At 36.5% G+C, this 21,509-nt stretch overlaps 1 protein-coding gene across 8 annotated transcripts in view; it reads left to right on the top strand.

Moving 5' to 3' along the window:
• LOC124948844 overlaps positions 1-21,509 on the top strand; it is a 434,489-nt gene that overhangs the window by 387,944 nt on the left and 25,036 nt on the right. For all 8 annotated transcript variants that reach the window (XR_007100864.1, XM_047493071.1, XM_047493070.1 and 5 more), the window contains 2 exons: positions 5,606-5,794; positions 17,689-17,782. Coding sequence is in view for 7 of the 8 variants with exons in the window: in XM_047493071.1 (XP_047349027.1) it covers positions 5,606-5,794; positions 17,689-17,782 (283 nt within the window). In the remaining variant the exon portion in view is untranslated. The remainder of the gene's footprint in view (positions 1-5,605; positions 5,795-17,688; positions 17,783-21,509) is intronic.

Here is a 21,509-nt window from a genome sequence, read left to right as displayed (position 1 = left end):
CTCCCTCTCTCTCACTCTTTCTCTCCCTACACACCAACGTCCTTCCTTCACTTCGTACCTCTCATCCTCCATCTTTCGACGTTGAAGTATTAGTACCGGGTCTTCCGGCGTAGGAGGCCACTTCCGGAACCACGAAGTGTAAGCGGAGAAATTGCCACGTCGAATTAACGCCCTGCCGACCGACGCATCCGTTATCTCTCTTTCTCTCTCCCTCTCTCTCTCTCTCTCTCTCTCTCTCTCTCTCTCTCTCTCTCTCTCTCTCTTTCAATCTTACACTAAGTTTAATCTATCGTAAATTTTCAAAATATATTATTTTTCATTATACGCAGGTGTACTATAATTCAATATTATTGAGTTTTTTAGTAAGAGAGAGAGAGAGAGAGAGAGAGAGAGAGACAGAGAGAAAATTACCGAACGATTTTTTTTTAAATAAAATATTTAAATTAGAAGAAATGTATACGTAATTTTAATTGTATACGAAATAATTATATACGTATATAAAAACATAATATCGATTAAATGAACAATTATTTTTATAAGATAACAAACTTTCTCTTTTCTTTTATTTTTTTCTTTTTAATTTTTTTACAGCATCTTCAAATAATTGCGTATAAATTTCGCCAGTGCAGACAACAAAATTTCATTTTGAAATTCCTTCAATGATTTACGATATTTGTAGACATTTTATAGATCTAATTGTTTTTATTTTTGTTTCTATAATATTTCTATATTCTTTATACTAGTTTTATTTCATTTGCAATGTACATAATTACATATCAAGTGAAATATTCTCTCTCTCTCTCTCTCTCTCTGTCTCTCTCTCTCTCTCCCTCTCTCATTTCTCGTTATCATCTCCATTCCTTTTTTCTCTCTATATATCTGTAAAAGCGACAGACCAAGCTCGTGTTATTGCGAAGTAAACGAGTTACGAGTAAATAATCCTAACCCGGTAAATGAATTCGAGACTTATGCAAATGAAGGAGGTGTTACTCGCAAAGCTTCTCTCGCGAGAGAAGCGAGATTTCGTTGGAGGGTGAGATTCCGTAACGGAAGTTTCTTGGATTAACGAACTACGAAATCAAATCTTTCCTTTCTTTCTACTTTATACCTTTTGTTTACTTTTTACTAATTTCGATATGGTTATTCTTCTCTTACTTCTTAATTTGTTTTTCAATAACATTAATTAACAAAATTGAAGTATTCGGAATTTCAAAACCGTCTTTTTCATTCATTTATATATTTCTATTAGAATATTCTTTTATGATTATTTAACAATTCATTTTATTTCGTTTTATTTTGTTTCGAGAAATATGTTTGATACGAGAAGCGTACTACGTTGTAAGAAGTCAGGAGGAAATTAATTGAATAAATAGATCGACTAGGAACGAGAAGTTTGCATATTTACGAAGAACTTGGCTGAGTTAACTTATACTCGATCTGGACAGAAACGTCCCTGTCCTCGATCATTTAATTATTGATTTATGATGTTTTCTTTTCTTTTTTTATGTTTCTCTAACGTTTATTTTAATGGAAGAGATGAAAGCAAGAAAATTTTGTTGCTAAAATAACAACCACAAAAATTTTATTCGTCGTCTTTACATCTACGTCAGATTCTACACAAAAATGTTAACTTAAAAAATGTGAGTTATTCACGTGATTCGTAATTTTTTTAATTGACATATTTGTTCTTATTTTTCTTTTCTTCTATGACGATATTTACACGCATTAAAGACAAATTAGAGCATAAAATAAAATATTATATGTATACTATATTAAATAAAATATTGATATAAAATATTTCACAAACGTAGTGTACATATGGTTAAAGAAAAGAAAAACACTCCAGAAATATTTCCTTGAATATTTCCAATGAAATTTTTTCGTATGATCATATGTAAACGAACATATGTTTACGTATACGTTAAGATAAAGTTATATCACGTAGATTGATAAAAAATTAAATTAAAAATGATTAAATGTCTTCCAATGAAATTTATTCAGAACTTTAACGTAATCGTTTGTACCTACGTGCACATATATACATATATATACATACAAACATACATACCAAATAGTATTTTCATATTGCGAGAGATTACAGATATGCACTTATCCGTTAATTTACTTACGAAGGGCTTAGTCGCGAGATTCACCATGGAATTAGTCGGAGAACTTGCCGCAGTGGACCACCGCGGGTTAATTAATTCGTGAATGAACGCGTAAACTCGTGGAGCTTCATAACTCGCGGGAAGGACACATAAATTCGTCGTGCGCGTCGGTAAACCTTCCATTCTCTTCGAAAGGACGGACACAGTTGGTCAAAGTTTGATGGTTACGGATTCACTGGAGTTATGAAATTCTATAGCGGTCTGTTATGAAATTTTCGTATAGTTTATCGGTATTCATAAAATAATAATAGTAAGTTACGTTTCTCACGTTTAAAATTATTTCCAAGCAATCGTATTACATTTCACAATGATGAATTAGGCAACAGAATAAATTTCTCATAAGTCAATAAGTTCAATTAAATTTATTATCAATGATATTTAATGTAAACATTTTTAAATCATTTCGAGTTCGAAAATTTTTCTTGGCTATTGAATATGTTTATATATATATATATATATATATATATATATATATATATATATATATATATATATATATATATAAAGAAAGAGAGATAGAGAAAGATTCCCTTGATTCTGTCTGAGAGTATAGATGAATCAAAAGAAAAGAAAGCTTGTCCAAGAATAAGCAAAAGAAGAAGGACTTTGAAGAGAGAAGGACTAAAAGGGATGAGAAAAGAAGAGAAAAGAAGAGAAGACAGGAGGGGAGAGCAGCGAAATGTTGGGAAGAGCGAGAGCAAATCGATTGATATGCAGAGTTTTTCCAATAAGACTGGAAGGGAGCCATTTTATTTCCGGTCGCCCGATCAGTACCACTCGGTCTTTTCGCGAAACCACTTCGTAGAGAGATAGAGGGAGTGGAAAAGGGAAGAAATTCTGATTCGTCCCTTCGTCTCTATCCTCCTTTCTCTCTCTCTCTTTCTATCTACATACATATATATATATATATATATATATATATATATATATATATATGTATATATGTATATATGTATATATGTATATATGTATAGTACTTGTGTGTCCGCATAGAACTACTACATGGTCGTCCCGCATGCAAAAGATAGAACGTGCACCGCAATCTGAACGAAATCTCCAAACCCAATTTCCTGGACAGACAGACGGACGAACTGGTGCACCGCGCATCAGACCACACGCGGTACAGACTACATCGATCTCCGTGATGACGTTTTAATAATGCATCGATGCACATTCTTCTCGCTCTCCGACACACGCCAGCACCATTCGTTCTCGATCGTTTCCTGAAATAATCAAATTCATCCGATAGGCGTACATACGTATGTACGTACGTACCTATGCATCTATATATGTATATATGTATGTATGTATGTATGTATGTATGTATGTATATACGGATGTACGAGTATGTAGGTACGTACGGGAACGTTCTGTTCTGTTTGGGAAGATCTTGATTTGCGAGGATTTACTTCTATATGTGCGAATAGGTATGAATTGTGGAAAATAAAAAAGGGAAGGAAGGGAACGACGAATTTTCGATTTTTATCTCGTTCATGGCTTGACAATCGAAATTAAAATTTCTTCTTTCGCTTATTAAAATCTTTAACACGAATAATATGATCAAAGAATTTAATTCTAAACGAATAAAAATCATAATCGATCATAAATTGCGTTGAATGATAGAAATATTATTTTATTCTAAATATTGCAATGAAATTATATAGAAAATGATTCCAATCATTATCTATACGAATTATTCTCGAATTCTAGGTTTCACTAGAGAGAAAAAGAGAGAAAGAAAGAGAGAGAGAGAGAGAGAGAGAGAGAGAGAGAGAGAGAGAGATCTCGTAAAGCTAATCAGTTGTCGATTCTGGTAATTTTCACACAATTGCATTGGAGTATGCTTAATTAGCTTTCTATTCTCGTCTGCTTAACGTCTGACGTTATCGATCTCTCTGGTTAGAGAGCTAATACTCGCATTGCCTGCCGTTTTGAGAATAGAAAGACAAATAGAGAATAAGATAGATAGAAAATTTTCTCTCTTTCTCTCTCTCTCTCTTTCTCTCTCCTTCTCTCTTCCGTGTTGCGTACGGAATTACAATGAAAATCAACTGTGGAATTGACGTAAGACACATTGATAATGTAGGATAATTTAACGTTTGAAACGCAATCGCCCGTCTAATGACTCATACTAATTGTTGCGGATTTCCTATCAACCATGAAGATCTGTCTTGCATAATGAGAGAAAGAGAGAGAGAGAGAGAGAGAGAGAGAGAGAGAGAGAGAGAGAGAGAGAGAGAGAGAGAGGTAAAGAAGACAGAAACATAGTTCGAAGCTAAGTAGAGCTAGTATTAGGAGCTTCAATAAAACGAGTTTAACAGACGTTTAATTACTTTGTCTCGATGCTATCGTTTGAAAAATAAGTGCCACAAGCGATTATTGATTTCCGGTTTTATCGAGGATCGTTACCGAATTTATTGAACAAGAATATATAAAGTCAGGGATATATAAACTGTTCTTCTACCAACGATACATGATAAAATTTCTATTTGGCCATTAAATTAACATGTATTAATTAAAACGATCGCCGAAATAATTTGATTAGGAAAAGTCTTTTGATTCGACTCGATAATGAGTATATTTCAAATGTATTAGTTAATGATTTATCAATAATTAATATGAGTTTATCGTAATATGTTTATAAATGGTATCATTACTTGACTATTCGTGGAAATGATGAATAATTTTCTATTAGGGTTATATACGCGGGGTTAAGGAACTAAGATACAGTGCATCGAACGAGAACTTAATTATCGAATCCTCCTGGTCAGAATCAAAAATAATTTTCACCGAATAAAGCCGATAGGTCAATGTACGAGGTATCATTTTTAAAAATGTCTCTGCATCTATGTATCTATGTAGTAGCGTTTCATATATTTTTGTGACTTTTTATTTCTATCGTGAAACTTTATTAACTAATAATTCTGTCTCGTAAATATCATAGTTCCGAGGGTAAAATCGTTCGTTTACCGACCGTACTCGATTAACACACACATACACACACACACAGAGAGAGAGAGAGAGAGAGAGAGACATACATACGCTAACTCATAATTTTATAAGCGACTATTATCTACTTCCGAATCGAGAAATAATTTTCACAACGAAATGATTCGAACAATCGAGTACAGATTATTTCCATATCGTGAGAAAAGTTTCCAATTTATTCGTAACGAGAATTGAATAGTTATAAATTGAGGAATTGCAAATTTCTTTCAAGAGAAATATTAATAACGTTAATTCAATTAAGAGAATTAAAGAAAGAAAGAGAAAAAAAAAGATTCTACTTCTAAAATTCACAATTTATTACATTAACATTTTTATATTAAAAATCTTTATCCTTATTTATCATATTTTCAAATATAAAATATATTAACAGAAATTTATTTCTGATTAATAGAGCAGATATTAAAAGTATAATTTACGATTTGTTTCAGGTGAAAGTCATGCTAAGGGTATCTCCAGGAGACGGTGGTAGTTTCTTTAACGCCGATAAACGTAAGAAGCAAGTGACTTTGGTGGATCCAGCATCTGGTCAATCTTCCTCAGCTGAAGATCGTAGACCAACTGTAGCAGCACCGAAGATGTTCGCGTTCGATGCTATATTCACCGAAGAAGATTCTCAGGTAGATGAATTGGTGATTCTTTTAAAATAAAAATTACTGAACTCCAAGCTCACGTTTTCCAATAAATTTAATATAAATAATATGTCTTCCGTTCCAAACAATTTAATTCTTTTCTCATTGTCAGGCATAATAATGTTAAATACAGTTAATATAATTAGAAAAGAAAAGGAAAAAAGAAATTTCTATAAAACGAGTATCATCTACAAGAAAATATGAGAAAGAAAAAAAAGAGAAAAAAGAAAAAAAAGAAAAAAGAAGAGAGAGAATGAGAGAGAGAGAGAGAGAGAGAGAGAGAGAGAGAGAGGGAAAGGTAGAGAAGAAAGGAAGTTTTTCAGGATGAAGAATCTTCCATTTTCTCCGTTTCTTAAGTACGAAAGAAAGCAATCGACGTTGTTACGAACAAGAAAAGGATAATTTCTTGAGAATCTGTCCAAGAGGAAACAAAATGGATTCTCGATTTTAGAAGTATCCTCTTGACGTTTCTTCTTATAAGTACGAACGTTAACATCGACGCTAGTTAAACTTGTTTGCGACGAATCTTTATTTCTCTCACTCTATCTTTCATTTTTCATTTTTTTTTCTTTCTTTCTTTCTATCCCCTTTAAAAGAAATTTCCTCTCGTTTTCTCTTCATCAGTTTTCTTAGAAAGATTTCTTTCGTTCTTTTCTCTCGCATTCTCAATTCTTCAACGACCTCGAATGACCTCGAACGTTCAAGATACAGGCAGAGGCTAGAGAGAAAGAGAAAGAGAAAGTGAGAGAGAGAGAGAGAGAGAGAGAAATAGCGAGAGAGAGAGAGAGAGAGAGAGAGAAAGAGAGAGAGAGTGAGAGTGAGAGAAAGAGACAGAGCCAAAGATGAGAGGTGTACGTGCCTCGTCGACGACTTACGTTCATCCGAGAAACGCGAGAGACGTCCCTGCCGGGCGCATAACTAAACTAATTTCCCGACCTCTAAACTCCACCTCCGACAGGAAAATCCATCCCCTCAGGCAAGTGTTGCTCTTTGCTCGAGACTCCTCACTCTCTTCCTCTCTCTTTCTCTTTCTCTCTCTCTTTCTCTTCCTCTTTCTCTCTCTCTCTCTCTCTCTCTCTCTCTCTCTGTTTCTCTCTCTCTCTCTTCCTCTTTCTCTCACTCTCTCTCTCTTTCACTCCTTCTCTCCTTCAACGTACAACTCGAAGTAATTCCACCATTCGTGAGACCAGTCAGGTAACGATGCCGATCTTTTACCTGATTTCCACTTTCTAATCATTCGAAAGTTTAGCCCTTCTGTTGAAATGCTCTTCCTCTCTCTCCTTCTCTCTCTCTCTTTCTCTCTCTTTTTCTCTCTCTCTCTCTCTCTCTCTCTCTTTCTCTTTTCGATATCTTAACTTTGTAAGTAGTGGAGATGATGGAATAAGGGGAAGGGTTTGGGTGGGCGGGGGAACTTTGATAAGAAAGGAACGAATTCTTTTTTATCTCTTACAAAGAGGAGATTCGTCGAACTTTGTTATTTGCAATCGCAAAGAATGAAAGAGATAGAACTGCGTGTTTAGAATGCAGTGCAAAAGAGGAAGAGAAAGAGAGAAAAAATGAGAGAGAGAGAGAGAGAGAGAGAGAGAGAGAGAGAGGGTACTTCAGTGGTTGTATCTCGATATATTTCGATATTCCGATGCTCCCTAAGGACATTACTGAACGTTGGATTCAAATGAGCTCAGAGCTACTCGACTTTACTCCCGCAATATCTCTATCTTCTCTCTCTCCCTTTCTCCCTCTCTCTCTACCTATCTATCTATCTATCTATCTATCTATCTATCTATCTATTTATCTATCTATCTATCTATCTATCTATCTATCTATCTATCTCTATCTATCTATTTCTATTTCTCTTTCTCTTTCTCTTTTTGGTATCAGTCGACGACAACGAGAGTTCTCGAGGGACTAGCCGAGCATTTTCTTTCTCTCTCTCTCTCTCTCTCTCCCTCTCTCTCTTTTTCTCTCTCCCTTTCTCTTTCTCTCTTTCTCTCTCCCTTTCTCTTTCTATCCCTTTTTCCACTTTCCAAATTCTCTACGTTCCTGACCGTTTCGGTGTTCGTGTTTAGAAGAACCATAGAAACCAATCGTTTGATTCGATCAAACGTCCATCCGGCTTTAGCCGATTGCCATCGAAAAACACAATGGGCTCTTTCTCTTTTTGCCGCGTCTCTGTTTCCCTCCATGGTTCCTCCCTTTTCCTTTTTTTTTTACCCTCTCTTTCTCTCTGTATACGTCGGTACCGGTGATTCCGGAATACGAGCGTGCCGGAGGCTGGACTTCAGGCTCACTATGGGGGATGAGAGACGACAGTGGAGTAAAAGTACATGAGAATGGTACGGGTCCTACGTCCTTCGGGACCTTTACCCTCTCTTTCACTCTCACTCTCTCATTCTTTCTCTTTCTCTTTCTATCTCTACCCCTATCTCTCTAGTTAGCTCAACGCAGGTTGGACTGAATTTTTTAAGAGCTACCACCGACAGATCGCCCGGTCTGTTCATCTTCAAACAGCGTTATATTCCGACGTCTTTTCAAAAGTTCACGGTCCGTTCGCCGTCAAAATCGATTCGTCGTGATTCGAGAGAATTTCCAGAGTTAGGAAATATCTAGACGTTATCACGACATTTTTTTATTCTTCCTAATAAAAGAGTCTAATGCGATTAGATTTATGATTTATTCGAGATAGTAAGAGATGAAAATTGATTATGCTAAAGGGATTATTAACTCAACTGATATTATGTTTAACGGGAACGTGTGTATCTCTCTGTAGATCTCGCTTACCTTGACACGGTAATCTCGCGGGAGTCATATTTTCAAAGTCGGTCAGTAACAATAGAAGGGGACCGGATGGAGTTTAATGATCGTTAAACGGTCGCCATATAACATATCATCTAGATTCTAAGTCGCTTATATCTCGTTCGTTATGCTTTATTTACCTATTTGTCAGCGTGATGTATATATTACAAACGAATACACTATATAATTGTTCATTATGTAAAGTTATATTGTACGATATACTCGATAGGATATAATTAGATTATTGAATTTGAGAAAAGAGATGGACCGTTAAGCGATAAGCCATTGGTCTACGACGGACATTCGATATTCCATCATAGGATTATTATACGAGACAACCCGCATCTCCTAGCTGTCAAGGACACGCAAGTTGTGCGATACTCGTAAATTATGTAAGAACGGATACGTGAACCTAGATACACATCGAACGTATCCTATCCTTGTTCCTCGACTCCCATATTCCTTTTCAAGAAAGGTGGAAGAGATAGTAAGAAAGGGAAAGGGATTTCCTTTGAAAGAAGTTCTTTCGTCTAAGTTGTATGGAAAATCAAAGAAAAAGAAAGGAATCAAAGAAGGAAAGAAAAGAAAGAAAGAAAGACGAGCTTTTAAATCGAATCAACTTATACAAGTTTGTACGACGTTAGATCAGGAAAGATTAGATTGTTCGTTTTCAATCAAATTCGATGTTTACTCACAATCAATATCCATTAACTTTTTCATTACAGATCAAACGAACGTCAAATTACAGATTTGAACGATTATGATTTGTTAAACCTACGATCAAATATCCAAACGAAGATTATGTCTAATGTAACTAATACGGAAAAACGTGTTAATTGGCTTCTTTCATGTTCTTCAATGTTATGTATCTTCGAAAGCTAACATACATAGATAGTCCTGCCAATAGCCATGTGCATAAATGAATCCCGACCGAATTAATCGAACATCCGTCTCAATTACTCGGAGCACCGTTCACGTTCACGTTCACGTTCACGTTCACGTTCACATTCACGTTCACATTCGCATTCGCGTTCGCATCGAGATTTGCTTCTCGTGCAAGTACTACATACATATACAGACGAACGTGACCGCACATATACAGGTGTACGCTTAGGACAAAGATAGACGCATAAGCGTCTCGAATAGCGGCTATAGTAGGCTGACAATTCCATTCCCGGCGGCGATCCTAGAGGACAATGCACCCTACCTAGGATAATTCACTGGAGCCATTATGCCTCCGTCCGGACAAGGGCTTTATTATTGACTTACGACTAATAGTCACGCTGTGGATTATGCGAACGTGCGTCTGTGTGCATCACCTGAAATGCGCTTGCGTGTGAGCCTCCGTGCGAACCCTCTATCCCACCCCTTCTCCTTCCTCTCCCCTTTTCTCTTCTCACCCATCCCACAACTACGAAGCTACGTGCCTCCGATCTATTGCTCATTTGATAGCGAATACTGATTGAACGAGAAGCCCTGTGAGACCGATAACCTTCGTGTTTTGCTCCGCTCCTACCCTCCTCTCTTTACCTTCTTCCTCTTTTTCACCTAACTTTATATATGATATATATATATATATATATATATATATATATCAAAGATAAATGTTGATAAGAATTGTCATCCTTAGATGAGATTTCTTTATCGATCAGTTCCTTGGAACGAGATTCAATTTCTTTTTATTGTTTTACGAATATGATATCACGATGAATGTCTCTTACAAAAAAAAAGAGAAAGAAAGAGAAAGAGAGAGAGAAAAAAAAGAAAGAAAAAAGGAGCAAAAAAACAGGACCTGTGATCAAAGGACTCGGTTTTGACGTCCATCGAAGATCGAGATATCTAGATGGTACCATCAAATAAGCTTAATCGCAGATAGCGATAGAGATGAAGGGAAGGAGTAAATACTACAGAGAGAGAGAGAGAGAGAGAGAGAGAGAGAGACAAGCACGTCCGGTCTACGGTAGACGCAGCGTAATCTGAAAACCAATCATACGGGCTCCTGGCACAATGCGATCCTCTTCGTCTCTCTTTCACGTTTCCTTCTCTTGCTCTCTCCCATTTTGAACCGAATCCGATCTCCACTATCTCCGCTATCTTCTAGAATTGCGGATTTCCATATTGTGCCGGTATATTAATCCATGGCTTTGACCGGAGTCAGGAGAGGCTGATGAAGTTCGAAGGCCGTACTGCCCAGAATGAGAGAGAGAGAGAGAGAGAGAGAGAGAGAGAGAGAAAAGAAGTAGAGGAAGAAAGATAGAGGGAAATTCTCTAATGTTGGAAGCTTTCGTGGTGTGACTTTTCCTACTCACCGAGAGAACGATAAAAAAGAAAGGAAAGTATTTTGTGTCGAAAGAAGAAAAAACATTCCACTTGTTTTCTTCATTGACCAATGAGAGAGTTCTCGAAAATGAGACAAACGGTTTGGCCAGTACGCAAACTCTCGTAAGTTAATTCCTTTCGTTAGAATAAATTACAGAAACGAGACTAGCCTTTGAGAGTACTACGAGAGAAAAGAGAAAGAGAAAGAAAGAGAGAGATAAAAAGAGAGAGAGAGAGAGAGAGAGAGAGAGAGAGAGAGAGAGAAAGAAAGAAGAAGAGAAAGAGAGAGAACGGATTAATCTGTTTATTACATACAAAAGAATTTTCTCTTTTGTTCCAACTATAATAGTAGAAAAACTTTCTTCTAATTAGAAAAATATTTTCCTCTTTCTCTCTTTCTCTCTTAAAAACGTCGTTTTAAAACACATGTTCCTATTCAACTTTTTGTTTTGTTTCATTTTGTTTTATTCCTTTTTAATGTAGGAGAAAGTTATTCAGAAATGTGCTAACTTTTATTTCATGAATGAAAAAAATGTTATTTTCAGAAATAGGGTAACATAAGATTTTGGATTCATTGCGAATACTCAGATATGCTCGGCGAATTTCGTAAATGCTTTTTTGATCCAACAAACGGTCCTATTGACGATGATGATAAGAAAGGGTTTGGACTACGTTCTCTCTCTCTCTCTCTTTCTCTTTCTCTCTCTCTCTCTCTCTTTCTCTATCCCTATCTCTATCTCTATTTCTATCTCTATCTATCTTTTTGAATTCTACGTATATAGAATGAGAAAAGAGCGAGAAAGAGATAATACAAGAGAGAGAGAGAGAGAGAGAGAGAGAGAGAGAGAGATTCACCTCGTCTATCTGCAGTTGGATTTGAGGATAACAGGAGGGAACTCTCGTTTACTCCCTAGGCGCCAATGATGCCAATCTCCCGTGTAAATCGCGACATATTTCATGACACAACGAACCAGGGGGACTGCTAAGCGGGGGAGGGTAGGAGGATGGTTACTAGCCAGGGGGAGGGAAGGAGAGGAAAAAGGGGACTGGTCGGTACAAACGACGAGCTTTTTTTATCCTTCTCCCACCTCCAATCTGATCCACTTCATTCGCAATCCCGTTTTGAAATCCCGTTCATCGGGACGACCGAAGTCGTTCGAATGTCGAGGCAGTTTCGCGAATCATCGCTCGCGGATGAAAACTTTTTCAACTAACTAACTCGTTATTCACGTAGTTTAACATGCTTCAGCTCGAAAGACGACGGTCCGCCTTTCATGTGAAATCGTGAAATTTTTTTTTAAAACCAATGAGATCTGATTCGCAAATTAGTTCGTATCTTTCCTCTTATTCTATTATATTCTTACTTTCTTTTTCTCTATCTATCTTTTTCTCTCACTTTCTCGCTCGCTCTTTTTCCCTCCCTCCTCTCTCTCTCTCTCTCTCTCTCTCTCTTTCTCTTTCTCTCTCTTTCTCTCCTTCTTTCTTGCACTCGTTCGAAACTACTAAAAGATATTTCTTCAACTCGTTTCGATTTATTTCAACGGGTTTTATCGCCTTTGCAATCCCATTGGAGGGAAACGGAAACGTCTCGTTCGAAGTGAAATTCTCGTTTCGTCGAGTTCGATATGTCGACTTTTCTCAATTTAAATCGTGAACTTGCCTATTCGAAAAAGAAAGAGAGAAAAAAAGAGAGAAAGAGAGAGCAAAAGAGAGAGAGAGAGAGAGAGAGAGAGAGAGAGAGAGAGAGAATCTCATTTTTCTATATACCAGCCTTTACTCGTCTCGGGAAGCTTTGAATAAGATTTCGTAGTATATCGGAAGGGACAAGGTCTTTTTCAAACTTTAGATATGTTAACCAGAGTATCGTGGATATTTTAAAGGTTGAATTTAAAACATGATGACGTTGCAAGATAATTCGTCTAAAATAAATTTTCTCTTTTTTTCTGTTCGGCCAGAGAGGAAGCAGAAAAAAATTATTCTCGCACGTGATTCTTCTATTTTCCCCGATCGAAATTATATATATATATATATATATATATATATATATATATATATCCCCATACATGATATTTCAAAAATTCAGATCTATCGTTGTAGAATAATAATTAACCAGAGATATTATCCTCGTGAAATTATTTATAATTACTGCGAATAACAGTCGGAGTGTGTAATAACTTCGACAGGGAAAACCGGACGTCGGCCGTATTGCATGCAATTTTTGGAATTATCGACTCGTGAATTCCGGAAAAGGGAATTTCCTGTCCGTATCTGTGTGTGCGTTTCCCCCCCTCTCTCTCTCTCTCTCTCTCTCTCTCTCACTCACCCTCTATACTCTCACACAATACAAGCAGTACCGGCGCAGTCGATGCCATGTTTCGCCACGTGTACCACTGACGACGAGGGTGGAATGCACCCTCTTTCTACGATAGGAGGAAGGGTGTTTGTTTTCGATACGCTTTTCAACGAACGTCGAATCATCCTTCTCGTCGTCGTCGAGACGCTTTGCGGTTTACGACGAAGAACCTATCTCCTCTCTCTTATCCATATGCAAATTTAACTGCATCTTCGAGAAAGCACAGGTACTCTCTTTCGCATACAACCTATACGAGATCATCGTAAACTTCATTTGGGTCGATTCTACAGTTAGTCGTTCGTTTTAATAGAAGATTAATTCTTTGTGTTTAATCATGTTTTCATTAATGACAATTGAATAATTAATATATAATAATAACGGATAAAGGAATTTAATTTGATGTTTAATACGTACTCTTATATAAATACATCGAAAATCTTAACAATTTTTAATGAAATTATTTCTATTTTCTCTCTTTATAAATCATATATATTTCGTTATGCGAATAAATTTGTATAATAGATTGTTCTTATACCTATAAAATTATTTGTTTCATTAAATCGTTAAATAAGTCAAAACAATCGAGTTATATAATTTCGAGGGATTACGTAATCCCTTTTGACTGTTAGTTACATCAACATATATAATTTCCAATAATCAATTCTTATACGTATGGGTTGAAAAATCATTTTAATAATAAACATGTTACAATCAAATATTTTTGATCTTTCGAATGAAAAGGAAAAAATAAAAGAAAAAAAAAAAAAAAAAGAAAAAAGATAAGAAGAAAAAAACCATTGTCATATTTATCCTAAAACGATCTTAACAAAATTATTAGAATCCCATTTAAGGAATAGTTCACATTCGCTTTTATATTCCACTTCGACGTTCCGTCGTTTTTTCTTTTTTTTTTTTTTTTTCTTTCTTTCCATGAACGTGGTTTCATTAAAGTCCGCGAGACGTGTTTCGCCTATGCACAAGGCGAAAGCTGATTACGAAGGCGTGCGATGGTAATCGAGCGAAGAAAGGTAATTCCTTAATTCTCCGCTCGCTCGCTCGATCCGCTCAATTTAGTGGCTTCGTGCTCGAGAGCTCGCGATACGAAGCATTCTCGCGCTGAGGATGGAGAAGAGGAAAAAGAGAAGGAAGAAGAGGGGAAAGTAGAAATAGAGAGATGAAGAAAGAGAAAGAGACGATGAAGGAGCAAAACGTTCGTCCTATATTCGCGTTCCTTCGACATCTGGAAACTTGCAAATTAAGAGATTCGCTTACCACTACGAGGGATGGTGTCTTTCGATTATTTCCAAGCATTAAAAGGGTCTCTTTCTCTCTTTTTCTTTCTTTCTTTCCGTTCCTACCCTTCAAGAAACAAGAAATTCCACGAGTCGCAGCTTCTTTTCGAACTTTCGACACGGGTTTTACATTTCGTCGTAACAGAGGGTGGAAGAAAGACGAAAAGAGAAAAAGAAAGAGAGACAGAGAGAGATAGAGAGAGAGAGAGAGAGAGAGAGAGAGACTAGTATAAGAAGAAGGGATGGAAGAATAAGAGAAACGATGGAAGCCACGTTCGTCGTTCGAAGGTGAACCACACCTCGAACATCGTCTCTCCCTACTCTCTTCTTTTCTCTTTTCCCTCCTATAGTCGAACTAACCCCTGACGCCATTGGTATTCCACTCTGGTTCGCCAATATTGCGTTACCAAAACGCGTCCTGCAAGTCGAATCCAAACCGACGACACGCTTTTCTACGAGCTCAGTAGAAAGAATCGTTTGTAAGTCACACCATGGTCCATCTGCTGTCTCTCTCTCTTTCTCCCTATTTCTTTCTTTCCTTTCTTTCTTTCTTTTTTTCTTTCCTTCTCTTTTTCTTTTTTTAATTTTTATCTTTATGAACTTAGCTCTTATTTTATTGGTAATTTAATTGTTTTAATCGTTTTAACCATCGATATTTAGTTTATGACGAATTTTCATCGATCGAACGATCCCGATTTATCAATATATATTGAAAAAAAAGACTGATTTTATTTTGATCAAAACGGCTGACAATTCGAGAGTAAAACGTTGATCGATCGAACCATGTAAATTTTCAAATCAGCGTCGTTCGTGAGAGAGCACGAGCCTCTTTCGTGTTAGAGTGAGAGTTAAAGAGAGAGAGAGAGAAAGAGAGAGAGAGACAGACAGACAGACAGAGAAAGAGAGAGAGAGAGAGAGAGAGAGAGAGAACAAAAGCGAGGGTGGAAACATTCTCCCTAGTCTCTCCTTCTCTCTGTCTCTCTCAATTTCTCCCACCGCACGAGCATGGAATCAAGTGTTTGAGATTATGACGGAGGCTTCGGTCACGTATTTCATTAACCGTCATGCCGTCGCTCCGCGAAGCTTCCAAGAGGGGAAGTGCGGGATCTCTCGAGGGTGCAGCTACCTGCGAAATGTGTTTGCTTTGCATTACGTCCCTACGGATGATCCCGTTATAATTATGAATGTCGTTGTTGCCTTCATCGCTTGATATTAGATATTTTTCCTACATATCTATTCAGATATCATAGAAATATTTTTTCAATCGTTCTCATTCACATTCTTATAATATCGCAATATTAAAATATTTCTCGTTCGTAATTAGAATTAGAACTTAGGTATCGTTTATCAGATATTTTCTTGCGAATAAAGAATTCGTTCGAATATTTTTAACGTTTAAACGTTTCCCATTCGTAGAATATCTTTCGATTGATTCGCACGTCTCCATCTTCTGTCTCACCCCGAAAAAGAAAAAGAAAAATATAATAAAGTATTCTCACGTTCTATCGACAATTTTTCTTCATCCTCGACGTTATTTTCTATTTCTTCTATTTTTCGTCGTCCCTTCAAGACCAACGGAGTACTCGTATCGACAGCAGCTCGAATCTTTTTTCATCCTTCTTTTTCTCATACATTCCGAGTCACGAGATTCATCCGATTCTCTCTCGTTCAGAAAGATTTCAATCTCGTTTGGTCGAGGTATCGACGTTCGTCCATCTCTTTCTCTCTCAATTTTGAAGGCTTCTCGATGTGGTACAGCTATTTTCCCTTTCATTTTCTCTCTCTCTCTCTCTCTCTCTCTCTCTCTCTCTGTCTTCTGAATTCTCCCTTTCGAACATTTGTCGAGTAAAGATAGTCGTTAGAAAGAGAAAGATGAAGGAGAGAGATGGTTGTATAAACGATCGATGTCCTTATATATCGATCGATTTCAATGCACATCGGGTACAGGCTCAAAGGAAATTCACAACTGCTTCCGGAGGAAATTCGCAAAACCCCGGAACCGTGGACCCTTTCGATTCTTACCAACACACGACCCCCGGCCCCTTTTTATCCCATTTTCCTTAACACCCCCGATGTTGTCGACAGATCGTACGTAAAAGTCGTTACATCCGATTTTCCAGCCTTCTCATTCTCTCTCTCTCCCTCTCTCTCTCTCTCTCTATCTATCTATCCCTATCTTACAACCTTCCTAAAATCTCGATACTATCGCATTCTCGTTTGAGACCCGACCCAAGTGTGTTAAGGGGTGGGATAAAAAGAAAATGAAGGAAAACATGAGAGAGAGAGAAAGAGAGAGAGAAAGAGAGAAAAAGAGAGACGGTGGATAGGAGAAGGGGATGAGGAGGTTGAGACACTCTTCTTCTAGCTTAGGTACGAAAAGACTTTTCCAGGCTATGAATATATTAGAAGCAAACAAAGACACTCCACCACCAACTCGCTTTCCCTCTTCCCCTTCCCCTTTCCTTCTATTCCTCTTCTCGGTCCCGTTGCTTTTCAGTGCCGAGGCCTCACAAGCGTTTATTAAACCGTCCTACAGACGTTTTCTTAAACACTTTACGCGATTCGTCATTATCCTTGAGTGTCCTGATGACGCAGTTTCTTCCTCCTTTGCCTCTTCCGAACAAATCTCCTCCCTCTCTTCTCGTTCTCTCTATCGTGTCGTCTCCTTGAAACATAGAGGATTGCTCTGGCTACGATGAGGGGTGGATTCAATTAAATTCATACCTCTCTCTCTCTCTCTCTTTCTCTCTCTCTCTCTCTCTCTCTCTCTCTCTCGCTCGCTCGCTCACTAGCTTTTGGTCGTTTTCTCGTTCTCTCTTTCTTCCTTTCTCTCGTTAGAAAAAAGAAAGAGTCTTCTTATTTTCAGATCGTCCAAATATTATTACTTATAATGTTAAAGGGATTTTTATTTAACAAGCAATTTCTTTATCAATCGATTTTTCTTAATGGAAATTGAATATTTTTCTTCGTTTTTGAGAAAGTTTTAACTACGTTATATTCTGAATAACTTACGATTATTCATACGATTATTTTAAAGAAGATTAGTTGCTTTAAAATAAATATATATATATATATATATAAATTTTTTTCATAGTTTCTCGACTTTATGGGGTTTTCGATTTCAGACGGAAATCTGTTCGAGCGCCCTCACCGACGTTATTCACGCTGTCATCAATGGAACGGATGGTTGCCTCTTTTGTTATGGACATGCAGGTTTGGGTAAGTTCTGATTCGTCTCTATTAAACGAATATAAGATAAAGATAAAGTGGAAATTACAATTGATATAATCTGAATTGATCATATAACGTATTGTATTTAATTTAATTATCATTAGATATAATTATTTTTATTGAAATTTTATTAGAACGAAATGGATAGTTTTATTATCTTATAAAAAACGTCATGCAATTTTGTATCTCTTTCTTATTCTCGCTTACAAAGCGCAATAGATCTTCGGAGATTCGTAAACAAATATTTGGCGAAACATCGCTGGCAACGTCTAATCAAGAGAACCATTGAACAACGGCATAGTACACGTTACAAGAGTACACGACACGTGCTGTATACGTACATACATATATACATATATACATAGATACTACATTTACCTTATATAACGAATCTCACTTCGAAGATTAACTGGAGTGGTATGTATATGTATATGTATCTATGTATGTATAATATAATATGAAATAATATCTATGTTGCATGATTTTCGATATATTTTTATGTCTTATGACGTCTTCCCGTTTTAACGCAAATATTTGCTCTTGCAACTTACTCTTAACAAAAATTAATTGTTATTCTCAAAAAAGAAAAATTATAAGACGTTTCAGAAATACCTTGTTTTTTTCATTTGGTTTATTTTTATTTTTTTTTTTTTTTTTTTTTTAATTGTAATTTTTCGATACATTTCCTCGTTTTTTGCAACTTTGCAGTAAATTTCGATAATGCAGTTAATCTTTCATTAGAATGATTCAAATGGGTTTCTCGTTCGGTTAAATGTCAAAATTTATATACTGATATAAATCATTAAGAAATGTAAGAGAACTCATTCATTATTGATTCGAATTTAACGAAGGAAATAGAACAAGTTTGGAAAATAATGGGAATCGGAAATAAGACGAATAACGAAACCACGAATAGTCGATTCGACATCCGATCAGAAGTCGATGCATAATCCTGAGAACGTTTCGATTCTCCAAACTAATCCTGTTAGCGTTCCAAATTTCCCACGAAAGTTTTGTCAACTTCCACTTCCATCGATCTCTCTCGTCAACATCCACGTTCTTTCCCATTTCGATATCCAAATTCAAATCCAAATCCAAATTTGTACGTTCTCTTCTAATTCGAAGAGATCATATTCCATAACGTATAGAAATAGTAAGAAATTATTATAAACTATAAAGATTATAATTCGAGAAACAGAATTTATTTTCCACAAAGGCACTTTTCTCCTTTCACCAATTTTTCACATTTTCAAACTCTTTTCTATTCACTTTGATGGGAATACTCATGAGAGAGAAAAAGAAAGAAGAGAAAGAGAAAGATGAGACAGAAGAAGAAGAAAAAGAAGAAGAAGAAGAACGTTGCAAGGAAGAGGAGACGAGCGAGAGAGAGAGAGAGAGAGAGAGAGAGAGAGAGAGCAAAAGGAAAAGGGAGAGAGAACGCGGGGTTGTTTTACATTTTAAGTAGTGATATCGAATTTGCATGCAAATGCACGATTATGCGAGCTTGGAGACGAGAAGGAGAGGTGGAATGAGAGAGGGTGCCAGTGTAGCACAAGTAGAAAAAGAAAGAAAATGAGAGAGAGAGAGAGAGAGAGAGAAAGAGAGAGACAAAGTTTCTTGAAAAGAGAAAGTAGAGAAAAAGAAAAAGGAAAAGAAGAGAGAAGAAGACGGCGTAAGAGTCACCTCCTAGAGGTAGCCAAGAATAGACGGAAATGGGTGGAGTGGAGTGAAGTGGAGTATAGGGTTAAAATAAGGGTAGGGAAAACGAGCGAAGGGATGAAAAGGTAAAGGATAATGTATGCTACTAGGACACGCTCCTTTTCCTTGTACCTTTCGAATCTTAACGCACGTTGCCAGAGATTATCTCCTTTCTCGTTTATTCCTCTATCGGTATAACAAGAGAAGAAAGAAAGGGAAAGAGGGCAAAAGAGAAGAAAGAGAAAGAGAAAGAGAAAGAGAAAGAGAAAGAGAAAGAGAAGAAGCACGAAGAACTCCTTGAGGCTCGAAGGATTTATGGTAAACTTACCGTCGGCTCTGATTAAACTTTGTTAAAGTTACACACCCATTCTTTTACCCGACTGACTTCTTTACAACGTAAGATCCTTTTTAGAGTAAATTACTATCGATCACATACCGAGAGAGAAGTATAATGATTTTTCAATGGTTAAATTCCCATCGTACATTATTTTTTTTTCCTCCCGATCTAAAATTTATATCACGATCGAGATCATGATCGGAGCATGACGTTTCACGTTTTTAAACTATTCTAAAGTATAGAATATGCATATTCGCGTGCATATACGCATAGGTAACCTTTTGGTTCTCCTTCGAGTTTTGTGCGAGATCGATACCATCTGAAAAATGAATTTCAACGAGTAAGATTAAAGTACAGCTAGCTTGAAATCGATCTTTTTCATTTTCAACAAAGTCACGCATAGGTCTCATGTATTCTGCGTGAACTATACAATGAATTTTTTCGATCGTTATTGTGTAAATAATCGTAATCATATTATTTCTTATATGTCTTTTTTGTTATACTTTCTCACTTTTCTTTCCTCTTTTTTATTACTATTAACAATTGATCTTTAATAATATCTTCTTATATGGTATATAGATATCTATCGAGTATGCAAGATAACGACTATTGTTTCGAAGCATCTCTTTCCTTCTTGCTCTTAACGAAGAGAAGTTTGATGGTTCATTGTCTCCGTGAATAATCGAAGAAACGTAATATTTCTTTTCAAATCTACCCATCGATTATACTTCGAGATAAAGATACCATTCTTTTACCCTCAAAACTCTTTAACCAACCCCTTATAACACCACCCCCTCTCTTATACTTTAACTCCTTCGATTAGAAAAGGAAAAGTATTCTGAAATCGATTTTCTTTGGTGACTCTTATGCGTCTTGTCACAGCCTTTCACGAAGGAAACGTTTATTGTCATATTACGATCTTTTCAAAGAACACACTCCGATAGGAATAAAGATACTATAAAGGGAACGACGGAAAACTTGAGTATCATTTCTGTTCTCTCGATTATAATTAACTATGACTTTGTTCTCTTAGATATCTCGAAGTATAATCTTGAATATCGATCGTTCAACGTATTAACGACAATAAACGATAAATCGCATATTTCTTATTTTATTATTATCATTATAATATTAAACCGTAAGTCGAATTTTCCATCCACGTTTATTCCTTACCATTAATCGTCGATGAAAAGCCAGAAAACTTTTCAAAGTTTCTCTCTCTCTCTCTCTCTCTCTCTCTCTTTCTCTTTCTCTCTTTCTCGGTGTTATTAAGTTGGAAAAGTTTGGTCGCTTTTAACGAACGCACCTGGTAAGCTTGCTTAAAATTTCAAAGCTTCGGATAGAGTCCAAACTCTGACAGTAGAGATTATCGTCAGATACAGATTTCATGGATGCTATTTTAATAAAGAAAAAAAAAAAAAAAAAAAAAAAAAAAAGAAAAAAAAGAAAAAAAAAAAAGAAGAAAAGGAAAAGAAAAAGTGAAAAGGGAAATATAAAATGGTGTGGTAGCCGTGTGTAACGGTGATAGATAAAGAAAAGTGAAAAAGGGAGCCAAACGAACTTTCGAGCACTCGCGTCCCGCCGAGATACTTCAGGCGAGTCCTCGAGCAAACCGCTTTTGATCATCGCTACGAGAGAGAACGTAGTTTTCTCGCTGGCACTCTCGTTTCTCCTTTTTAT

The sequence above is a fragment of the Vespa velutina genome, chromosome 4, assembly GCF_912470025.1.
Source record: "Vespa velutina chromosome 4, iVesVel2.1, whole genome shotgun sequence".
NCBI classification, from domain to species: domain Eukaryota; kingdom Metazoa; phylum Arthropoda; class Insecta; order Hymenoptera; family Vespidae; genus Vespa; species Vespa velutina.
This window is presented reverse-complemented; position numbering and strand designations above follow the sequence as displayed.